The sequence below is a fragment of the Amblyomma maculatum genome, chromosome 11 (genome assembly GCF_055883805.1).
Source record: "Amblyomma maculatum isolate TAMU_Amacu chromosome 11, ASM5588380v1, whole genome shotgun sequence".
Lineage (NCBI taxonomy): Eukaryota > Metazoa > Arthropoda > Arachnida > Ixodida > Ixodidae > Amblyomma > Amblyomma maculatum.
The window spans coordinates 83,394,854-83,415,040 of record NC_139354.1 but is presented as its reverse complement, the minus strand read 5'-3'; the positions used below and the strand labels follow the sequence as shown (position 1 = coordinate 83,415,040).

The 20,187-nt window shown below is 46.5% G+C and overlaps 1 protein-coding gene across 1 annotated transcript in view; it reads right to left on the bottom strand.

The window, feature by feature from the left end:
- The window catches only part of LOC146174284 (uncharacterized), a 67,423-nt gene extending 47,822 nt beyond the window's left edge, over positions 1-19,601 (bottom strand). The window contains exons 1-2 of the mRNA XM_084585368.1: positions 19,330-19,601; positions 1,573-1,689 (exon numbers count right to left, since the gene is read on the bottom strand). Of these exons, the coding sequence (XP_084441494.1) occupies positions 1,573-1,689; positions 19,330-19,332 (120 nt within the window). The 5' untranslated portion in view covers positions 19,333-19,601. The remainder of the gene's footprint in view (positions 1-1,572; positions 1,690-19,329) is intronic.
- Positions 19,602-20,187: the final 586 nt, after the last annotated feature.

Below are 20,187 nucleotides of genomic sequence, written 5' to 3'. Positions count from 1 at the left end.
TATTTTGTCTAATTTATACATTTACTTTTTGGGTGAAACTTTACCAAAGGCTTTGAAAAAATCCATGAATATTGCATTCGCCTGTTTTTCTTTATTAAAGTTGCGATGGCATTCACCGTTTCAACAAGTTAGTGCCTTTTGATGAACCTTTTTTGAAACTGTGTTGGTACGCTATGCAACAATTCATTTTTGTCAAGAAATTCAGTTATGTAGCGACAAATGATACGTTGTAGAAGCTTGCAAGTTGTTCAAGGTAAGGATGCTGGAGGGGGATCATTTCTTCCAATTTTATGATGATATTTCACTTTTGCGGTTCCCCAGTTATTCGGAATATCTGTCAGAGATCTCTTGAACAAAACATGTATATAGTGAGCGACCCACTCTGCATAGCACTTCAGAATTACCTTAGAAATGTTATCTGAGTCGCATGACTTCTTCACATTAGGTTTAAAGGCATTTTGAATTTGTTCAGTATTCAGTAACATTCGCGGCCAAAAATGAAAAATACAAAACACGTGTGATGACCAGCTTGAAACACTGAGTGGGTGAGTGGGCCACATTTACGTAGGCATTTGAGATAACAGAAGAAAGACATTTAAGAGCGAAGCCTCGTTTATCTGCCTTAGCATTCATTTCAGATGAGAAAGCCTAGCAGGACACTACGAGTGATAGCCGCTCCAGCGCATTCGTGCAGAAAATTCCACGGTCATCGGAGTGCCTTATTTGCTGTGATTTCCTATACTCGGCATCGTGGGCAAGCGTTCCGCACTCACCAGAAGTGTGGTCATTGTTGGTGCGAAGGGATAAAAACAAAGAGCCAAGACCGCCCCACAAAACTCGGGCCTTCGAAAATGAACAGGTCGATAAATAGCCGGCAACTAGGGCAATGTACTTGCATGTTTCAAATTATGAACTTTTTTGGCAGAGGTGTATGCAGGCAGGCGATAAAAGAATGTATAGTGGCGTCGACGCTAAGTTCGTTGCGTGTAGCTACATACAAAGGACGACTTCTGAACATAAGGGATAAGGAGGATAGTCGATGCGGTGAAAATTCCCCCTCTTTTTAACTATCTGTACTAATTCTCAGTTGAACCTTACGCACAAAAAGTGGAGAGGTGACACGCAGACAAACCCTAAAGGATGAGCGGGAGTTTGCACCTGACTTACCTCTTCTGGAATCGCCAAAGGAGGCAATCGGAAAGCAAATTCCGAAATTTCAGGGAGCTTTTATACGAAGCCCAAAAAGGGTTTGTTTCGGGTCAACAAACCACTGTCATAAAAATGAAAAACTTGTTTCTTTTGTTTAGTGGAGATGTATCACGGGACTGATAACCCTTGACACAGCTGCACTCTTGAGGATACTAACTTCGTAGCGGCTGCACTTTCTTTGAACTCGTTTAAGCGCAGGTGAGCGTATCAAAATGGAAGTGTGATGGAGGGGTTTCCAAAAATTATTTAGTTTGCTTCTTTATTGCGTTGAACAAAGGCATTCAGGTAATGAATGTGCTCCTTTTTTTCTATATTTTTGCTATGTTGTGATCATTCCATCAATCTTCTTTCACTTCTACATACCATCGTCATTTCCCCGCGGGGCCACCTGTGGGATGCGCCTCTGTTCGCCATGAGAATAAACTCCATACACGGCATACCTTGCCTTGTCGTCTTGGCCTTGCCTTCTTTCCCAGTGTGCTGAAAAAGATTGTATGGTTCTCAGGGCAGTTATACGAGCGGTGCATTTATAGTAAAGACCAACCAGTGATGATCATACGTCGTTTGTTGCAAGCCGCGGAACGTATTCCTTTAACAAAAATTATTCCAAGGCTCCAAAGACCTCCGGTGCTGCATGGTTATACACAAAAAACGATACATACACAAGAGAATTAAACGAGGACGTTAACACAGATAATGCGCTCGCTACCAACTTGTTCCCTTAGCCTTTCATTGATGCATCGGCAAACAGGCTGATGCACCAATGAAAGGCTAAGGGAACACAGAAATTCGTGTGTCGCATTGTCTGCTCCAGGAAACCTGGCGACCCATTGCTCCAGTTGTAAAACGGAAGACGATCAACAGGACTTGAGGGGCACCCATTGTGTACCAAGGTTTACCGAAACCAAGGTACTGGCAGGCGCAAAAGACAGTTTTAAAAGACAGATAATTGAAGCATTCAAGGTGATTTCGGGAGAAGAAGGGGAATGCGTGAGTGTTCCGTCGGTGGCGCTCAACAGCAAGGAGGTGATAATTCTCCGTTTGGACAATGTGACAAGACGTTAGACCTAATTTGTCATCATTTTCGTTTTATTTTCATTTAATGCTTTTCATTCTGAATTTCTTCGCATTTTTTTCTGAATTTTTGTTTACTTCTTCATAATGTAACCCCACGTTTTGTGTGAAGCTTTCTTCTTTTTCGTACCGCACAAACTGGCAGTTGGTAGCGAGCGCATCATCTGTGTTAACGTCCTGGTTTAATTCTCTTGTGTTTGTATTGTTTTTTGTGTATAACCATGCAGCGCCGGAGGTCTTCGGGGTCGTATAGCCAACTAGCCCGCTCGCAAGTACTACTGAGCTTTATTCCAAGGCCCTGGTCAAAATAAGTGTTAGATAAAAGTGTTCTGCCCTTTAAAACAGTGCAACATGTCACAGTCAATTAACGAATCATCGGGACGATTTTGTCACGATGTTGGTGACTGGGGCAAGCTTAACGGAGCCGGAGCAGGTGAAATTACACGGTCCGAACTCTAGATATCTCCTGCATGTGCGGAGCCTATTCACTTCGTCTTTCGCTCCGAGCGCCCCCTGGCATTCCTCCCTCTTTAAACGTAACGCGCACGGCACACGTGCAGACAAAAGCAAACGAAAAAAAAAACTTTGCAGATGAGATGCCGTTTTTCAGTTACCGCGCAAAATACGGCTTCATGCGTAAGACATGAACTGTCTCTAGACGAGGTAGCCGACGGCCTCTCTGCTCTAGGCCATCTGGGAGCACCTCATAGTTAACGTCGCTGAGGCGCTGCAAGATTTTATATGGTCCGAAGTAACGGCAAATCAGCTTTTCTGATACGCCACGGCGTCGAACAGGATTCCACCCCCCCACCCCCCTGGTCCCCGGTGTTGTAGGAAGCTTGCTTGTGGCGGAGGTTGTACCGGTGTGAACCCTTGTTCTGTTGCTGGGCGATGTGGACTCGTACTATTTGGCGTGCTTGCCCAGCATCTTGGGCAAAGTGCTCGGCGTCGGTAGAAATCTCGCTACCTGTTTCGCAAGGAAGCATTGCGTCCAGCATCGTCCGAACCTCCCTGCCGTAAACGAGGCGATACGGTGTTAAGCGTGTCGTCTCTTGAACTGCCGTATTTTACGCTAATGTCACATATGGTAGGATAGCATCCCAAGTCTTGTGCTGGGCGTCTAAATACATCGCTAGCATGTCCGCGGTGGTCTTATTAAGCCTTTCCGTCAGCCCGTTGGTCTGCAGATGGTAAGCAGTAGCTTTTCGATGCGCCTTACCGCTGAGATGAAAAACTTCGACCATCATTTGTGAAGTAAACGCAGTCCCTCCGTCAGTAATAATACAGGTCCGAGCACTGTGCCGCAGCATGATCTGGTGTACAAAAAAAATGGGCAACTTCAGATGCTCTACCACTAGGTACCGCTTTGGTCTCGGCATAGCGAGTCAGATAGTCTGCAGCGATGATTATCCAACGGTTGCTTTCGGAGGATCAAGGAAAAGGACCGAGAAGGTCCATGCCGACTTAATCAAACGGTGCGCGTGGTGGTATTATGGGCACGAGGTGGCCTGCAGGCTTTGATTACGGAACCTTCCGACGCTGTCATCGCCGACAGCTCTTGACAGCGCTTAACAACAATGGCAAGGTTGGGCCAGTATAATTTCGGTCGTATTCTATACAAGTGTGCGAGAATAGCCCAAGTGGCCTGAAGTTGGTTCATCGTGGCACGCGGAAAGGATTTCCTCTCGCAGAGCTGCAGGTACCACGAGGTGGTAGGTTTTCAACTCTGATCTAGAGTTGTGCTTATAGAGCACACCACATCTCAGGCAGAAAACTCCGAGAAAAGCAGTTACGTGTGGTGGCTGGCTGACCTTCTAAATAATCATCAGGGCTCGTAACTCTGGATCAGCACGCTGCTGATAAGACATATCTGAAGCATTAACAGCTCCTAGAAAACTGCCAGCGTCACCCGTGTGCGGTGAAGCGAACTCGACGGGCGCACGAGAGAGCACGTCAGCATCTTCATGCTTATGTCCGGACTTTAGACTATAGTGAGGTCGAACACCTGTAGGCGCAGGCTCCATCGCACCAGGCAGCCGCATGGGTGACGTAGGTTGGCCAGCCAACACAAGGAATGGTGGTTAGTGACTAATTTAAATGGGCGACCATAAAGGTAGAGGCGAAATTTCGCAGCAGCCCAAATTATGGCGAGGCATTTCTTCTCAGTATTTGAATAATTCATCTCGGCGCGGGATAACGTACGGCTGACATAGGCGACGACTCGTTCAACACCCTCTTGACGTTGCACGAGAACCATCCCAAGGCCAATGTTACTGGCGTCGATGTGGATTTCTGTCTCACCGTGCTCATCGAAATGGGCTAGAATAGGCGGCGGTTGGAGACGGAGACGCAGCTCGGCAAAAGCCGCTTCTTGCTCGTGACTCCAAGCAAAAGAGGTGTCTCCCCGGGTGAGCCCAGTCAGCGGTTCAGCCAGATCAGCGAAGTTATTGATAAAACGCCGGTAATAACTGCACAAGCCGAGAAATCTACGAACAGCTTTCTTGTCACGTGGAATCGGAAATTCCGCAACAGCAGTAAGCCTGTCAGGGTCGGGCTTCACGCCGGTAGCGCTTACTACATGACCGAGGAATTTAAGCTCTCGGTAGCCAAAGTGACATTTCTGTGGCTTAAGTGTCAAGTTAGTGGATCGAAAGGCTTTGAGTACTGACCGCAGGCACTCAAGATGTCGTGCAAACGATTCTGTGAAGACCACCACGTCATCTAGGTAGACTAGATAACACTGCCATTTAAGCCCGGCGAGGACAGTGTCCATCATCCGCTGTAATTTGGCCGGCGCGGAACAAAGTCCAAAAGGTAGAACTTTAAACTTGTATAGGCCGTCGGGTGCGACAAAGGCCGTCTTCTCACGATCTCGCTCGTCTACCTCAATCTGCCAGTAGCCACTTTTTAGATGCATGGACGAAAAGTACTTCGCACGCCAAAGGCGGTCGAGAGAGTCGTCAATGTGCGGCAAGGGGTAAACATCCTTCTTTGTTACGGCGTTTAGCTTGCGGTAATCGACGCAAAAACGTAACGTGCAGTCTTTCTTTTTAACTAGAACGACTGGGGAGGATCATGGGCTATTTGAAGGCTGGATAACATCATCTTCGAGCATTTGTTTAACTTGTGCCTTAATAACTTCGCGCTCGGTCGAAGAGACGCAGTAGGGGTGCTGGTGGATTGGGCGCACATCATCGAACGTCGCGGTCTGGTGCTTCGCAATGGGAGTTTCATTCACTTTTGACGATGATGCAAAACACTCTCTGAATTCGAGTAACAATGAAAGCAGCTGTTCACGCTGGCTCACCGATAGCTCTGAGCTAATATCGAGGTTGTCGAGGGATGTGGGCGGTGGCACGGTTTCTGTGGACAAGCACTCGGAGACTTCAGATATGCGTTCCGCGAAAGCTACGGAAGTGTTTCGAAAAAGGTGTCGATACTCGTGCGAAAAATCGGTAACAAGTACCTTGGATTGCCCTCAGTTAAGATGGATCAAACTGCGAGCCACGCAGACTCCCTGCGTCAACAGTAACGAGACGTTAGTTTCGGCTATTGCGTCACCATCGTGAAGTGCATTGCATTTGACATTAACGATGTGCTGGTTCGGGGTGGCAGCGTGACACTGTCCGCATAAACTCGAAGCACATTGAGTGCTCGCTGTGTACTGCTGAGGGCCACTGCTTTCTCAGTAGAAAACATGACCTTAAAATCCCGGAGGTCAATAATTGCGCCATATTCATGAAGACAATCTACGTCCAGAATTAGGTCACGTGAGCAGCTTTTCAGAACGAGGCATCTTACCACAAATGTCGACTCTTGAACTAGAACCCTGGCCGTGCACATGCCTAGAGGAGTAACCAGATGACCACCCGCAGTGCGAACCTGTGTGCCAGTCCACGGAGTCAAAACCTTCTTGAGAATCGCGGCAAACTGGCTGCTCAAAATAGAATAATCAGCGCCAGTATCCAACAAAGCTCGAACATGGGGACCATCCAGTATTACTGGTATGTCCAACGAAAGCTGCTCGCGATATATTAGGCTCCTGAGTGTTTGAGGGCTCTGCGTCAGTGTACAGCGGTATGCTTCACCGGCAATTCGTCGTTGTAGGCGCGTTGTTGCGGTGTCCGTTCCACCGGCAATTCGTCGTCGTATCGGGTGCGTTGTCGCGTCATCTGTTCCGCCGGCAATTCGTCGTTGTTGAGGGTGCGCTGGTGCGCCGTCGGTTCCACCGGCAATTCGTCGTCGTTGCGGGCGCGTTGTGTTGGCGACGAGGTAGCGTTATAATCGGCAACCGCGGACTTTTCTAATGTTGATGCGTAGTCTTTCCGTGTCCGCGTCGATGGGGGGGTCTCCCGCGCAGCGATGTCCAGCGAGCCTACCCCCGAAGGTCGCTGGTTTCAGTTTTCCCGCTGGGGGCTGGGCAATCGGCCCTGCGCTGCCCATGGGGACCTCGCAGCAGATGGCGAAGGGCGAGCCCTGGGGGACGGTGATCGAGATTGCCGCAGACGAGACGGAACACCACGGCGCTGGTCATTGACGAAATCTTCAACGGCTCGGGGCCGTTCGTAGTAGCGAGGCCGCGGAAAATTGTCGGAAAAACCTTCGAGGCCCAGTCGACGGTAGGGGCAGCGCCGATAGACATGACCCGGTTCGCCGCAGTGAAAGCATAAAGGCTGTCGGTCGGGGGTACGCCACTCGTCTGCTTTCCGTCTGGACGGTCGGGAATCCGTTGCGTACTGGATCACGGGGGCCGGTGTTGTCGGTGCAGCTACGTTAGCAGGAATGAGGGTCGGCGACTGGGGTGGAGAGTATTGTAGCACCTTGGCATATGGGGGGTGCTGACACTCAGGTGGCGCACGAGGAGGAGCAGGGTGAGGTTCACCGCTTGGAAACGGAGGCCGGAGCGCTTGCTGCACTTCATCGCGGACAACGCTTGCAATGGGGGTAGAAGCTGGTTGAGGTGCGCCATACAGCAGTCTGATTTCGTAGCGCACAATCGAACGTACGAGCTCCCGTAGCGCCGATGCGTTCATGCCGTGCGATGGTAACTCGGCAGAGACGGAGGTTGTGTGGACGGTACGCTTCTGTGCCGAAGCTCGCTGCTGAAGCACTTTTTCTATCGTGGATGTTTCTGCAAGGAATTCTGCGACAGTTTTCGGGGGGCTGCGCACGAGGCCAGCAAAAAGCTGCTCTTTGACACCAAGCATGAGGTAGCGCAGCTTTTTGTCCTCGGACATTGTAGGGTCTGCCCGCATGAAGAGGCGTGTCATGTCTTCGATATATGCCGCGACGGTTTCGTTAGGCATTTGAACCCGAGATTGGAGAGTACGTTAGGCCCGTTCGCGGCGATCTGAGCTACCGTAAGTAGCCGCAAGATCACGCTTGAACTCGCTCCAGGAAGACAGCAGGTCTTCATGGTTCTCGAACCATGTCCGAGCGCAATCCTCAAGGCTGAAGTAGACGTTGCGAAGCCGGGCGGCGTCATCCCAGAGGTTGAAGGTAGCTACCCTTTCGTAGTGCTGCAACCAGTCGTCGACGTCTTCATAGGTGTCCCCGTGAAAGGTGTTTGGTACGCGGGGGTTCTGAAACGTCACGTAAGTAGGTTCCGCTCCAGGCATTGCGACGACGTCCTGGCTGCCGGTAGGCATGGCCGATGGGGAAACCTCAGGTGGTAGGCCTCGTTGCCTGCGGCTGGTGCGGTGAACAGGCGTTTCCTCGAATATATAACCAGCACTCCTGCTTAGCGGAGGGGTACGGGGCATCAGACCTGACCTCCACCAGATTTGTCACGGTATTGGCGACTGGGGCTAGGTTAACAGAGCCGGTACAGGTGGAATACCATGGTCCAAGGTTTAGGTACGTTCTGCCAGTCCGGAGCCGATCCACTTCGTCTTTTGCTCCAAGCGCCACTTCAACGTCTTTCGCGCCGAGCGCCCCCTGGCAATATATATATATATATATATATATATATATATATATATATTGTTACGAAGCGGCAAGCCGATGAAGACAGGAGACAGAACATGACCGATGGCGATGGTAGTTGACGTTTAATGAATGTTCGCGGCGGGCCTAGCGCGAGCGCTCTTGCCCGCGCCACTGCCCGCTTCTTCTTTCTTGTCGTCCGTAACATGACCCGGGGCCACCGAGCGATCGTCCCGATCGTGGACAAAAAGTTTAGCGATGTTAATGATTTTATGCTAGAACCCTAGCTAGAACCCTGCTAGAACCCTATAGCTAGAACCATGCTAGAACCCAAGCTAGTGAAGTTAGTTTAGCAGTGCTCTTACAGGAACTAGAAGGAATAAAATGGGATGTCATGGGGCTTAGTGAGGTTAGGAGGCCGAATGAGGCATATACTGTAATGAAGGATGGGCATGTACTGCGCTATCGAGGTTTACCGGAGAGGCGAGAACTAGGAGTAGGTTTCCTTGTCAATAAGTATATAGCGGGTAATATCAATGAATTCTATAGTATTAATGAGAGGGTGGCAGGCATCGTAATTAGGCTTAATAAGCGGTATAAACTGAAGGTTGTACAGGCCTATGCACCTACATGTAGTTATGATGACCAGGCAGTTGAAAGCTTCTACGAAGATGTAGAATCAGCAATGCGAAAAGTAAAGACGCATTATACTGTACTAATGGGCGACTTCAATGCCAAGGTAGGGAAAAAGTAGGCAGGAGACAAGGCAATAGGCGACTTGGCATTGGTTCTAGGAACAGCAGGGGAGAGTTACTAGTTGAGTTTGCAGAGCGCAATAAATTACGAATCATGAATACCTTCTTCAGCAAACGGAAGAACTGGAAATGAACATGGAAAAGTCCGAACGGAGAGACTAAAAATGAAATCGACTTCATAATGTGTTCGACCCCCGCCATTATGCAAGATGTAGAGGTAATCGGGAAAGTGCGATGCAGTGACGACAGGATGGTGAGGTCCCGAATTAGCCTAAATCTGAAGAAGGAACGCAAGAGATTAGTAAGAAAGAAACCCATCAACGAATTAATGGTGAGGGGGAGGGCAGAAGAGTTCAGGATCTCGCTACAGAATAGGTCTTCAGCTCTAACCGAGGATGGCGGCATTACCCTAGAAGCAAGGAACAATAATTTCAGCGATATCATTACGGAGTGCGCGGTAGAAGTAGGCGGTAGGAGAGTTAGAGAGGATACCGGTAAGCTGTCTAAGAAGACGAAAGATTTGATTAAAAAACGCCAGAGAATGAAAGCTTCATATCCAACAGACCGGATTGAATTGGCCGAGATATCAAAGCTAATCAATAAGCGCACGGTGGCCGATATAAGGAAGTATAACATGGAGAAAATTGAGCATGCTATAAAGAACGGGGGAAGCCTTAAAGCGGTAAAGAAGAAATTGGGCATAGGCAAAAACCCGATGTATGCGATAAGGGACAAGGCGGGCAACGTAATCACGAATATGGATAAGATAGTCAAAGTAGCCGAGGAGTCCTATACAAATCTCTACAGTAGCCAAAGAAGTCAGGACCGTAATGAGATTGGCGGTAGGGACAAACATTCAGACGTTCCACCAGTGACGAAGGACGAGGTCAAGAAACCATTAGAAACTATGAAAAGGGGGAAATCAGCTGGACAGAATCAGATATCTACGGATTTGCTGAAGGACGGGGGGTTATCGTGTTAGAAAAACTGGCCACCTTGTATACGCAGTGCCTGGTGTCATCGACTTTACCGGAACCATGGAAGAATGCAAACATTATCCTCATTCATAAGAAAGGTGACTCTAAGGACCTTAAAAATTACAGACCAATCAGCTTACTGTCTGTTACGCATAAGGTATTTACTAAGGTAATCGCTAATAGAATCAGGACAACCTTAGGCTGCAATCAAGCAAAGGATGAAGCAGGGTTTCGGAAACGGTACTCAACTATCGATCATATCCATACCATCAATCAGGTGATAGAAAAATGCTCGGAATATAACCAGCCCTTATACATATCATTCATTGATTACGAAAAAGCATTTGACTCAGTTGAAACCTCGGTGGTGATCCAGGCATTGCGAAATCAGGGGGTAGACGAGCCGTCTGTGAAAGTGCTCGAAGATATATATAGTGGCTGCACAGCAACCATAGTTCTGCATAAAGAAAGTAACAAAATTCTCATAAAGAAAGGTGTTAGGCAAGGAGACACAATCTCCCCAGTACTATTCACAGCTTGTTTAGAGGAAGTATTCAGAGACTTGGAATGGGAGCAGTTAGGGATAAGGGTAGATGGAGAATACCTCAGTAATCTGCGATTTGCTGATGACATTGCCTTGCTAAGCAACTCGGGAGATGAACTACAAATAATGATTGATGACCTAGACAGGAAAAGTAGAAAGGTAGGCTTGAAAATCAATATGCAGAAGACTAAGGTAATGTTCAACAGCCTCGGGAAGGAACAGCAGTTTACATTAAGTAGCGAAGTACTGGAAGTAGTTGGCGAATATGTCTACTTAGGACAGATAGTAACCGCAGATCCGGACCATGAAAAGGAAATAACAAGAAGAATAAGATTGCCATGGAGCGCATTTGGCAAGCACTCGCAGATTATGTCTAGCAGCTTACCGGTATCGTTAAAGAGGAAAGTATATAACAGTTGCATCTTACCTGTACTCACCTATGGCGCTGAAACGTGGAGGCTAACCAAGAGAGTTCTACTTAAGTTGAGGACAACCCAGAGGGCTATGGAACGAAAAATGGTTGGGGTAACATTAAGAGATAAGAAGCGTGCAGAGTGGGTCAGAGAAATAACTCAAGTTACCGACATTCTAGTGGAAATTAAGAAGAAGAAATGGACATGGGCAGGACATGTAGTGCGAAGAGAGGATAATCGATGGTCGCTTAGGGTAACAAACTGGATTCCAAGGAAAGGAAAGCGTAGCAGGGGCGGCAGAAAGTTAGGTGGGCGGATGAGATTAAGAAGTTCGCAGGGGTCAAGTGGATGCAGCTAGGACAGAACCGGGTTAAGTGGAGAAATATGGGAGAGGCCTTCGCCCTGCAGTGGGTATAGTCAGGCTGATGATGATGCTGATGAATGATTTTATGGCGTGATGATGGGCTTTTCTGGATGCTTGAAGAAGAAGAGGAAGAAGGAAGAATAGAACGGCTTGCCGGTACGATGTCTGATGCGTGGGTGATCCGCCTCCCTTGGAGCTGTCAACCATCCGTCACCAGAGTCCATGGGACCGACGGCTCGAGGTCACGTCGGGCAGCTTTGGCGGGGGTTGCGTGTTCGTGTCCATCGGTTCCTTCGGGTCATTCGGGTCTTTCGGGTCCTTCATCTCAGTTCTGATTGGTCTGTTCTCCTTGTCTTCAGGTCCGGGCTGGGGGCTGGGCGGTGGTAGGTGTTCAGGTCTGGGCTTGAAGGGCTGGGGCGAAGCTGCTCGGCGATGTCCCCGGGCCCTCGGTGATGGTCCCGGCTTGAAGATGGCCTCGATGCTCCAAGGCGAGGATGGGGATGTCGTACGCTGCACCTCCAACCAAATGTTACGAAGCGGCAAGCCGATGAAGACAGGAGACAGAACATGACCGATGGCGATGGTAGATGACGTTTAATGAAAATTCGCGGCAGTCCTAGCGCGAGCGCTCCTGCCCGCGCCACTGCCCGATTCTTCATCCTTATCGTCCGTAAAATATATATATATATATATAGACATGGTTTGCTTGTTACTAATGGGCCAGAGTTAAATTCAAACAGGATGTCACACAACTTTCCCGATTATCTATTTTATTCCAACAGTTTGGGACGGTGGACCGTCCTTCTTCAAGGTAGAATTGAGAATGGAGAACAAGTCCGCACATTACGCCACTGTTAGGAGAGGGAGAAGGAATTCTCGCTCTCCGTATTTGGAGAAGCACGCAATGCATGCATTACCACCGAGGCTTCTACTAAGTCAAATGCTTTTTAGTAATAATGAATGCTATGTTGCTATGTATGAGGCCTGGTTATATTCCGAGCATTTTTCTATCACCTGTTTGATAATATGGATATGATCGATAGCAGAGTATCCTATCAAAATATATACAGCCTATATCATCATCATCAGCTTGGCTATACCCACAGCAGGGCGAAGGCTTCTCCCATATTTCTGCAGTTAACCCGGTTCTATGCTAGCTGCATCCACTTGACCCCTGCGACCTTCTTAACCTCATCCACCCACCCAATTTTCTGCCGCCCTGCTGGCTGTATATATGCAGGCTATTATATGCAAAATATATACAGGCACAAACCAAATGACTAGCAAGCCCGTGCTTCAATATATGCCGCCTAGGGCAATAGCCCCTGTCCGACACTACAGGAAGTCTATGCAAAATATCTAACACAAAAACAAAACTGAACTCACGAATACCGGCCGAACACTTGCTGCTGGTATGAACAACTAGGCCACTTGCATAGTAAACTGAATTTTGCTTTTTAGTCTGCACATAATATTACCTAACTAGCCAAATCCTAGCAAAGATAATGTAAATACACATTTAATAAAGAAGTCAGTGGTCACGTGGTGGCACACGGCTAGGGAAAAGCTAGGGTGCCGCGATGTCAGCGCCGCCGTTTAGAATAGTGCTATCTTTTGACCGGCCTTACGCCACCTCATACTCGCTGCGGCGCCATTTTGAACTGCGGCAGATGCTCGGAGCGGCCGCACTTACTTGGTGCAAGCAGCTAAGCTTGCGTTGTTTCAGGCTGCGTGCACTCGCTGGCGGTTGTACTTGATTGAGAGTGTTAGACCTCGTGACTTACGAGCTAAAGTACCCCTGAAGTACTAAGTTGTTTTCCCTTCCGTCGGCGACTCAAAGGGGAGAAGGAGGTGGGAAGCCCAAGTGAATCGTGGTCGACGGGAAGCAACTGAAAGCTTATATATCGGCGAGGTAAGTTGCAAGACAGCTTACTCTTAATGGGCAATATTTTCAAATAAATACAGTATACTGTGTTCACCGCTGCTGCATAAGAAGCATATAGGTACGGGAATGAGTATGGGAGAGATTTCACGTGTTTCGAAGCGATAGCATAAATACGCATGTAAAGCCAAGGTCGCCCTGTGCTTCCGATGACTTTCAAAGAGCAGAGAGCTACACTTAGAACCTAAATCACAGCCACTTCAGGTAGCTATGTTGAAACCCGAGGTCAAGGTCAGCGGTGACAGGTAAACAGACGTGGGAAGTAGCTTAACGCGTTTGCAGCTGCGTGGCGAGACACTATCACTGACGTCAATCTCGTGTATATATATAAGGCAAACCGCGTGCCTCGACCGGAGCTGCGCCATGTATTCGGAGGGAGAGCAACTGAGCAGCCGTGCTCGTTACGATCATTGGTTGGCTGTACCTGGCGATCCGAAGGACACTGTGTTGCAAGCTGAAAGTTTGGGGAGAAGAGAAGGAGCTGAAGCCAATAGATTTGCGGAAACGGTGGAACAACGTTAGGAGCGCCTTGCGGAACGCCACCGCGATGATGCTGCAAAATGTGAGCGACGGGCAACACGGATGGCCTTATAATCTATCGCTTCATACTAGGTTTCATCGAGGCTAAACCACACAGCTAACTTTCCATTGTTCTGGACAATTTTTTCTACGTGCACACGACTACATGTATAGGTGCTAGTGAGCCTTAACAACAGAATTTTAATTATGTACGTCATTACCGCTTTCTACGTATTCAACGCAAGGCGCGTGTTTGACACGCAGTCCCCACCTCAGTAAACAAGTACGTGAGAGGTCATCATCCCTCTCAAGGGCAAGCATTTGTCAACATCATAGAAGTGGAAAGTTAAGACAGGATACAGAAAACAGATCACAACAGCAATTCGAAAGTCTCATGGTAGCAGCTTCCGGTCCGCTCATGTTCTGTGGAGTGGCCTCATATCTCAAGAAACCTCACGAATCCAATCGGTCAGCGACATCGGGAACAAGTCACAGCGCCAGTCACAGCCAGTTGCGAATAAATCGTTGTGCCTTGCGGGTGGGGGGGGGGGGGGGTCGCTTTATTGTAGCCGCTCGTTCCAGGTTTTCTGCCTGACTTTTGGCGCACTTGCAGTCGTTACCACACTGCGCGTGCCCGACAAATGAGCTAGGTGGCAAACGTCTGAGCACGCTAGTAGCCATGTTGTGTCCTAGCCGATGTAGAGTCGAGTGTCGATTGTTTTTGGTCAATGTCTCGAGGCTCTCATGTCAATGTTTCCAGTTGACTGTTTTATATTCATATATATTGCACCGTAAAAATCGCAAGTGATGTAGTTGATGTTATGTTTGCGGGTATATTTTCTCTACGCTGTTTGGAGCCCGTTAGCTGAAACATTCATTCCCGACGGTGCTTCCTATATGTGGCGAAGGGAAATACCTAAGCATAATCTGCCACATGTAAACATGCAGTCAGCCAACATTATTTTACGCAGAAGTTTCCATGCCTTTCTGAATCGATATTCGTCATAGCTTTCGCATTGTTTGGAAACGTGCGAAGCTCGCTAATCTGCAGAAACATATTTGAAAACATTATTTCAAGCGCCTTGAATAACTGGATAATGTTTTTAAATGTATTTGCTTGTATCAGTTTCAGTTCACCAGATCTTTCATTGTATCTTTCATTAGCACTACTTTGGGGAGGAAGAGTTCTACAGAAATTGATAGGATGGACGCTGCTTGTTAAAGTTTACAGCTTTGACCATGCTCTTTGAATTCATACGTAATTATTGTACGGGAGTGTGTTACTCACGATTTCCAGAGATTCAAAAACGATAAACCTTGTTGTGTTATTCATGCAGCTCATCGGAAGCCGTGTAAACTCCATGCAAGACGGCCTGCAAAATGTACACCTGCTGGAGAGGACGTTAACTACTCCTCCTCATCTGTTGTAGCAGACACTGGTTAAGCGAGCCCGATTATATGGATGACATCTGTAGCAGCTACACTGAGGCTGGCGTCAATTTGCTATTCAGTGCTTTGTTTTACATGTTATACCACCACCGTACACATCAGCTTTTCACTACTCTTGCTTGCTCGCCTGTTTCGTGGTTTAAAACTTTTTTGTGTTTCTTGCGAAAGGTAAAGCAGACTGCGATAATCGAAATGTTTGCTCCAAGTTTAATCTATAAATCGTGGCTTGCATCTCTCTTGACGCTTTGCTTTCACATGTTATCTATAATGCTTAGACCCCACTCTACATACACAACATTTATGTCTCTCTGGCTGGGTCATTTATATAACTGTTTATATTTCTTATTTGGTCGAGTGCTCTCATCACAAAATAAATTATTAGCCTTATCTTTGGGTTTCTTGTCTTTACTTCCTGTTCGCGGAGATTGTGATAAGCTATGCGGCAGCAATAATTAGGGCTCGACATTTAGGTGTCTAGAATTTATTTTTACAACTGCCTGATCGTTCAGCACCCACTCCAGTCGGTAGAAAATAGGATTAAGGCATAGCTAAAATTACGAATTGCAGTATTTTGCTCTAAGCCGTTTATGGTTGCATTTCTGGCAAAGCATGATCTTTTCAAGTCGATATTTTCCATTTCAAGTTCCCAAAATAACCTCTATAGTTTGTGAAAACCTAAAATTTCCCCTTTGCGTAGGTTCACATGTCTTGTTTATTAATGAGTAGAGATCCTTTTAAATAAATACAACAAAGAAATATGCAGGAGCAGGTTTCACTAACAGAGAAATCGCAGTAGAGCAACCGGTGCGCAGGTCCATGGCGCAAGCGAACTACGAATGTGAGAGAATGCAAGTACTCTAGTTGGTTAGGCGTCCAGGAGAAAACGAAAGGAATAAAACACTTACGTAATCATTTGTGCTATCAACAAAAAGGGCAGTCGTGTTTCGTTCGCGCCAAGACAAAAAAAAAAAAAACGCAGGGCAAGTGGTAACGTAATCACGGAATTTGACGCATCGTTATTATGTATCAGCGTACGACTGTAAACAGATATAATTGCTCCATGTGGCCAATATATGGGCGAAGAACTCGCATTTACACTTCAAAAGATTAGACATCAGACTGACATCAGTATCCGTGAGCACAACAAACCGAAGCAGCCCGCGCGAAAAAGCGAATCCACCCACAAGGCGCGAGCGACTAGCCATGCACGGCCGTGAACAAAGCTTTGTATTGAAAACAAATCAAAAGGCCATGTTAAAAGAATAAGACGATTCCTTCCACTCTCAGAGGGCAGCTTAACGTGCGGGGCAACGGGATTTTGAAATATTAACAAGTTTTTCAAGCCCACGTAAGCAGAAGCTCGGCCACTATATGCTCTAATAATAGGCCTTACCATTACGTTTTCGACACCCGGATTTACAATATTGATTAAAATTGAAAATACACGCAATACGATACTGACGAAAAATTCAGCGCGAGTCTAATCACTCCGAAGCGACAAAATCAAGAGCAGAGCCTTTACGCATGCTCCTGCAGCGGACTCGCGTGCTTCATAATCGCGGCGTCAGCGAGTCTCTAAACTGCGGCGCTGCAGCCGTCGCGGAAGCGCATTGCGCGCGCCAGCTTTAGCCTTCATCACAAAGCCGGCACTCAATCTTGCAATTTTCTTTTCTAATTTATTTCATCAAGCAGCGCTTTCACATTAAAATGAAAATATTGGTGGAGGAATGAAGAGACGTTCAAATGGTGCATCACCGAAGTGGAACAAAATGGGGTGAGATTTGAACAGCCAGATATTGCATGTGGTGTCTGTGAATACATGATTATGTATGACCTTATATATTGCTGTTCCAGTGATATGATTGAACAAAAAAGAAAATCATAGAGGGTTCGCTATACAACGCTACTGATCCGAATGTCGATTGTTAGCTTAAATCCAGGAAGCGTGGGAATTATGGGGCCACTGAACGGGTTAATATCGCGCTAGAAACACGGGCTGTCGAAGACTTGGCATAGGTATCTGAACTTATTGTCTGTAAAGCCTTGATGGAAGCGAGCGGTGGCGGTTTTGCTTATGGGGAGGTTGCAGGCGTTCACTGCTGGGTTCCACCCGGCTGAACCTAGCTGATAGAACGAAAGCTAGATTAAGTATGCCAATTAGGGTACGCTGCAGTTTAACTGCTTCGTGGCTGTCTTAGAATTTCAAGGACACTACAGCCGGGTATTTGGGACGTTCGGAGCGACAGTTGGTGTTATCGAGAGCATTTTCAAGGGGGCGGTCCCAGGAGGCGAGCCAGATGGGCAGCAGAGACGATTGAGGGAACGGGTAGGCATGAACCTGGAAGGCCGTATTGCACTGTGTCAGGTAGTGTTGTATAATTGTGGAAATGTGTAACTGTAAGAATAAAGTTTGGCGGATGTGTGAAGAACACAACAACGAAGCAGGTGTGCGAAGTAGAAGCGGAGAAGCAGACGAAGCGAGCACCGCCGGCTCCGTACGCCGGAAGTGCGAAAAAGAAGAAGCCAGGGCATCTGGCTCCTCTCGCCGCAACTGAGGTCCAGTTCTGGTGCCCAATTATATTTTGATGAATGGAGCAGCAGTAGCGCTACTGCACAAAACAAACAAAAAATCCCAGTCGGAAAAATCTACGGAAAATTTTCTGATGTTACGACAGAATTTCTGTGCGGTTTTTGACGGGAAACCTGTTGTGACAACAGAACATTCTGTAGTAACATCAGAAATTTCTGTAGTTACAACAAAAAAGTGCTACAGAACTACAGACAACAGAAATATACTACAGAAAAACTACAAAATTACGGAAAAGTACTACAGAGCTACAGAATAATCTGATGGTTACGACAGCACTACACGATATTTTGTCGTATTTTTGACACAGTTCTGTAGTTTTTTTTTCGACTGGGTTCCACATATGCTTTTAAGATAATGCTTATATTATCTTAAATAATATAAAAATTTATTATTTTCTAGGCCAAGTCGGCTTCTATTTTGCGAAACGCAAGACATAGGATGAAACTTTTCCAAAGGGTTCAATACAAGTCACAAAAGCGCTCCCAAATAAGGCAGCCCCTCTAAATCCGGCTCTACAATGCGGTTTTGTGATAGAGACAAGAGCGCTACTGCAGCATGGTCCTGGAGGCTTCAGAGATGAATCGGCTTTTCCTCAATATGCTGGTAGAACAGCTATTGCGAAAGCCGGGGGCGTCAAATTTCTGGAGAAAGGCGTCCTTCAGAATGTGGCGCGAAAGAAAACGAAACTCTCGTGCCCACAATAGCTGTGCGCTAAATCATTTGAATCTAGACATTAGCTTAGAGAAGGCTTTAGAAATCTTAAATAATGAGTTATGATTGTATTGACAAGATATTTAAGAGGAGAAAAAATATAATAGAAATGAAAACGATGATTACTAAACACTTAGTTGAAAACATTTCCTCTCTTGCCTGTGAATCCTGAAATAAATATGCACCAATAGTGGAAGCAGAGAAGAGGTAAATAAATGTCGACGTATTGAAATCAATGCAATGCTAAACACTACCAGAGCTGGGCTTACGAAAATAAAGCGAATGCTGTTTCAGCTTTAATAGACTTGTTGCATAATATTGCTGAATGACAGTGTATTTTAAAATGGATAGTTGTAGGACATTTTGTGAAAACAGTGCAAAACACAGCGTGCAATATAGACGACTAGACAGCACCCGTCCTTTATTGTTTCTTCGTTGTATTTCGCACATTTTTCAAAAACAAGGTTCTAATTGCGTAATAATTTTAGCGCAGAAGCATTAGTACCTGCGTTATTCAATTTTCCGCTGGTTGCCATGAAACGTGCTGCAAGTAGCCCCGGGAATAATTGCCCAGGCCGATGGTTTTCAATCTTTGGCTTGGGCAAATTGATCAGCGTCACTATCCAATGCGTGAGACCAGTACGCCATCTCGGTAGCCGGTACATATACGTGAAACGCTGCCTATTTTTCATGCTAGCCAAGAACGTCACCAATTTAAACGCCAGCTAATCTAACAAAAGTACGATAAAGATCGTAAATAGAACTCCTTCATGCTAATGAAAGTTTAAATCGCATATAAAAACTAAGGTAAAGATGGCAAATTATCGCTAAAAGAAGCAACACGCAGTAACACTCACCATCAAAAGTAGTCACTTCTTCGTCACTGCGCTGCAGCCTCCACTGCAGGTATTAATGACGACGTTGAGGCGGAGGAAAACGTAAAAGAAGTTAACCGAACGAAATGACATGAGCAAGAGAACTTAGCTGAATGAGTACTGATTTATGCTTCTTAATGCATATCCGTGTCTACACAAACTAAACAGCACTCTTATGCTGTAGATTCGAAATGCGGTCTTCGCAGATACCGATGTTCGACGCTACTATATGGTGGGTAGAAATACCAGCAACTGATCACTGTTGAATTGACGTCAACGAATGAAATACGCTACTGAATATGAGTAATCGCTTGTCACATATCCTCAAACATACAATTTACAACTTCGTAACTAGAGAAGTAAAAGAAGCATCTGATAAAGCGGATTCCTTGAGAGATATTTTTTTGTGTATTTATTACTTAACAAAAACACATTTTGCTGTTGATCTGTACATGAAACTGTCTTAAGGATTGTTACCCGCAAATGTGAGCTCTTTCTAACTGCAATAAAATCTTTTTTCTGCTATGATTATTCTCAAAGCCTAGCGCATAAAATCTAATAAAATGGTCATGAGGGATCCAATAACACTTATTCGTAATGGTTAAAAGAGCGCACAACCATAAAGCATTTCGAAATTCCACTAGCTCTAAGCTGAAGGTGTCCGACAGAGGTAATGAAACCCGCCATACGTGAATACTGTGCGGCTTTTGCCCTACAAGGTATTAAATTTTCGCGCCGAAATCCAGCGGAATAAACTTGGTCTGCAGGAGTGCGTGTCCTCTGCTTGGCTCAATCTCTTGAAAACCGCGTGACGTCGATTTAGGTTTCTCTGAGCAGAAG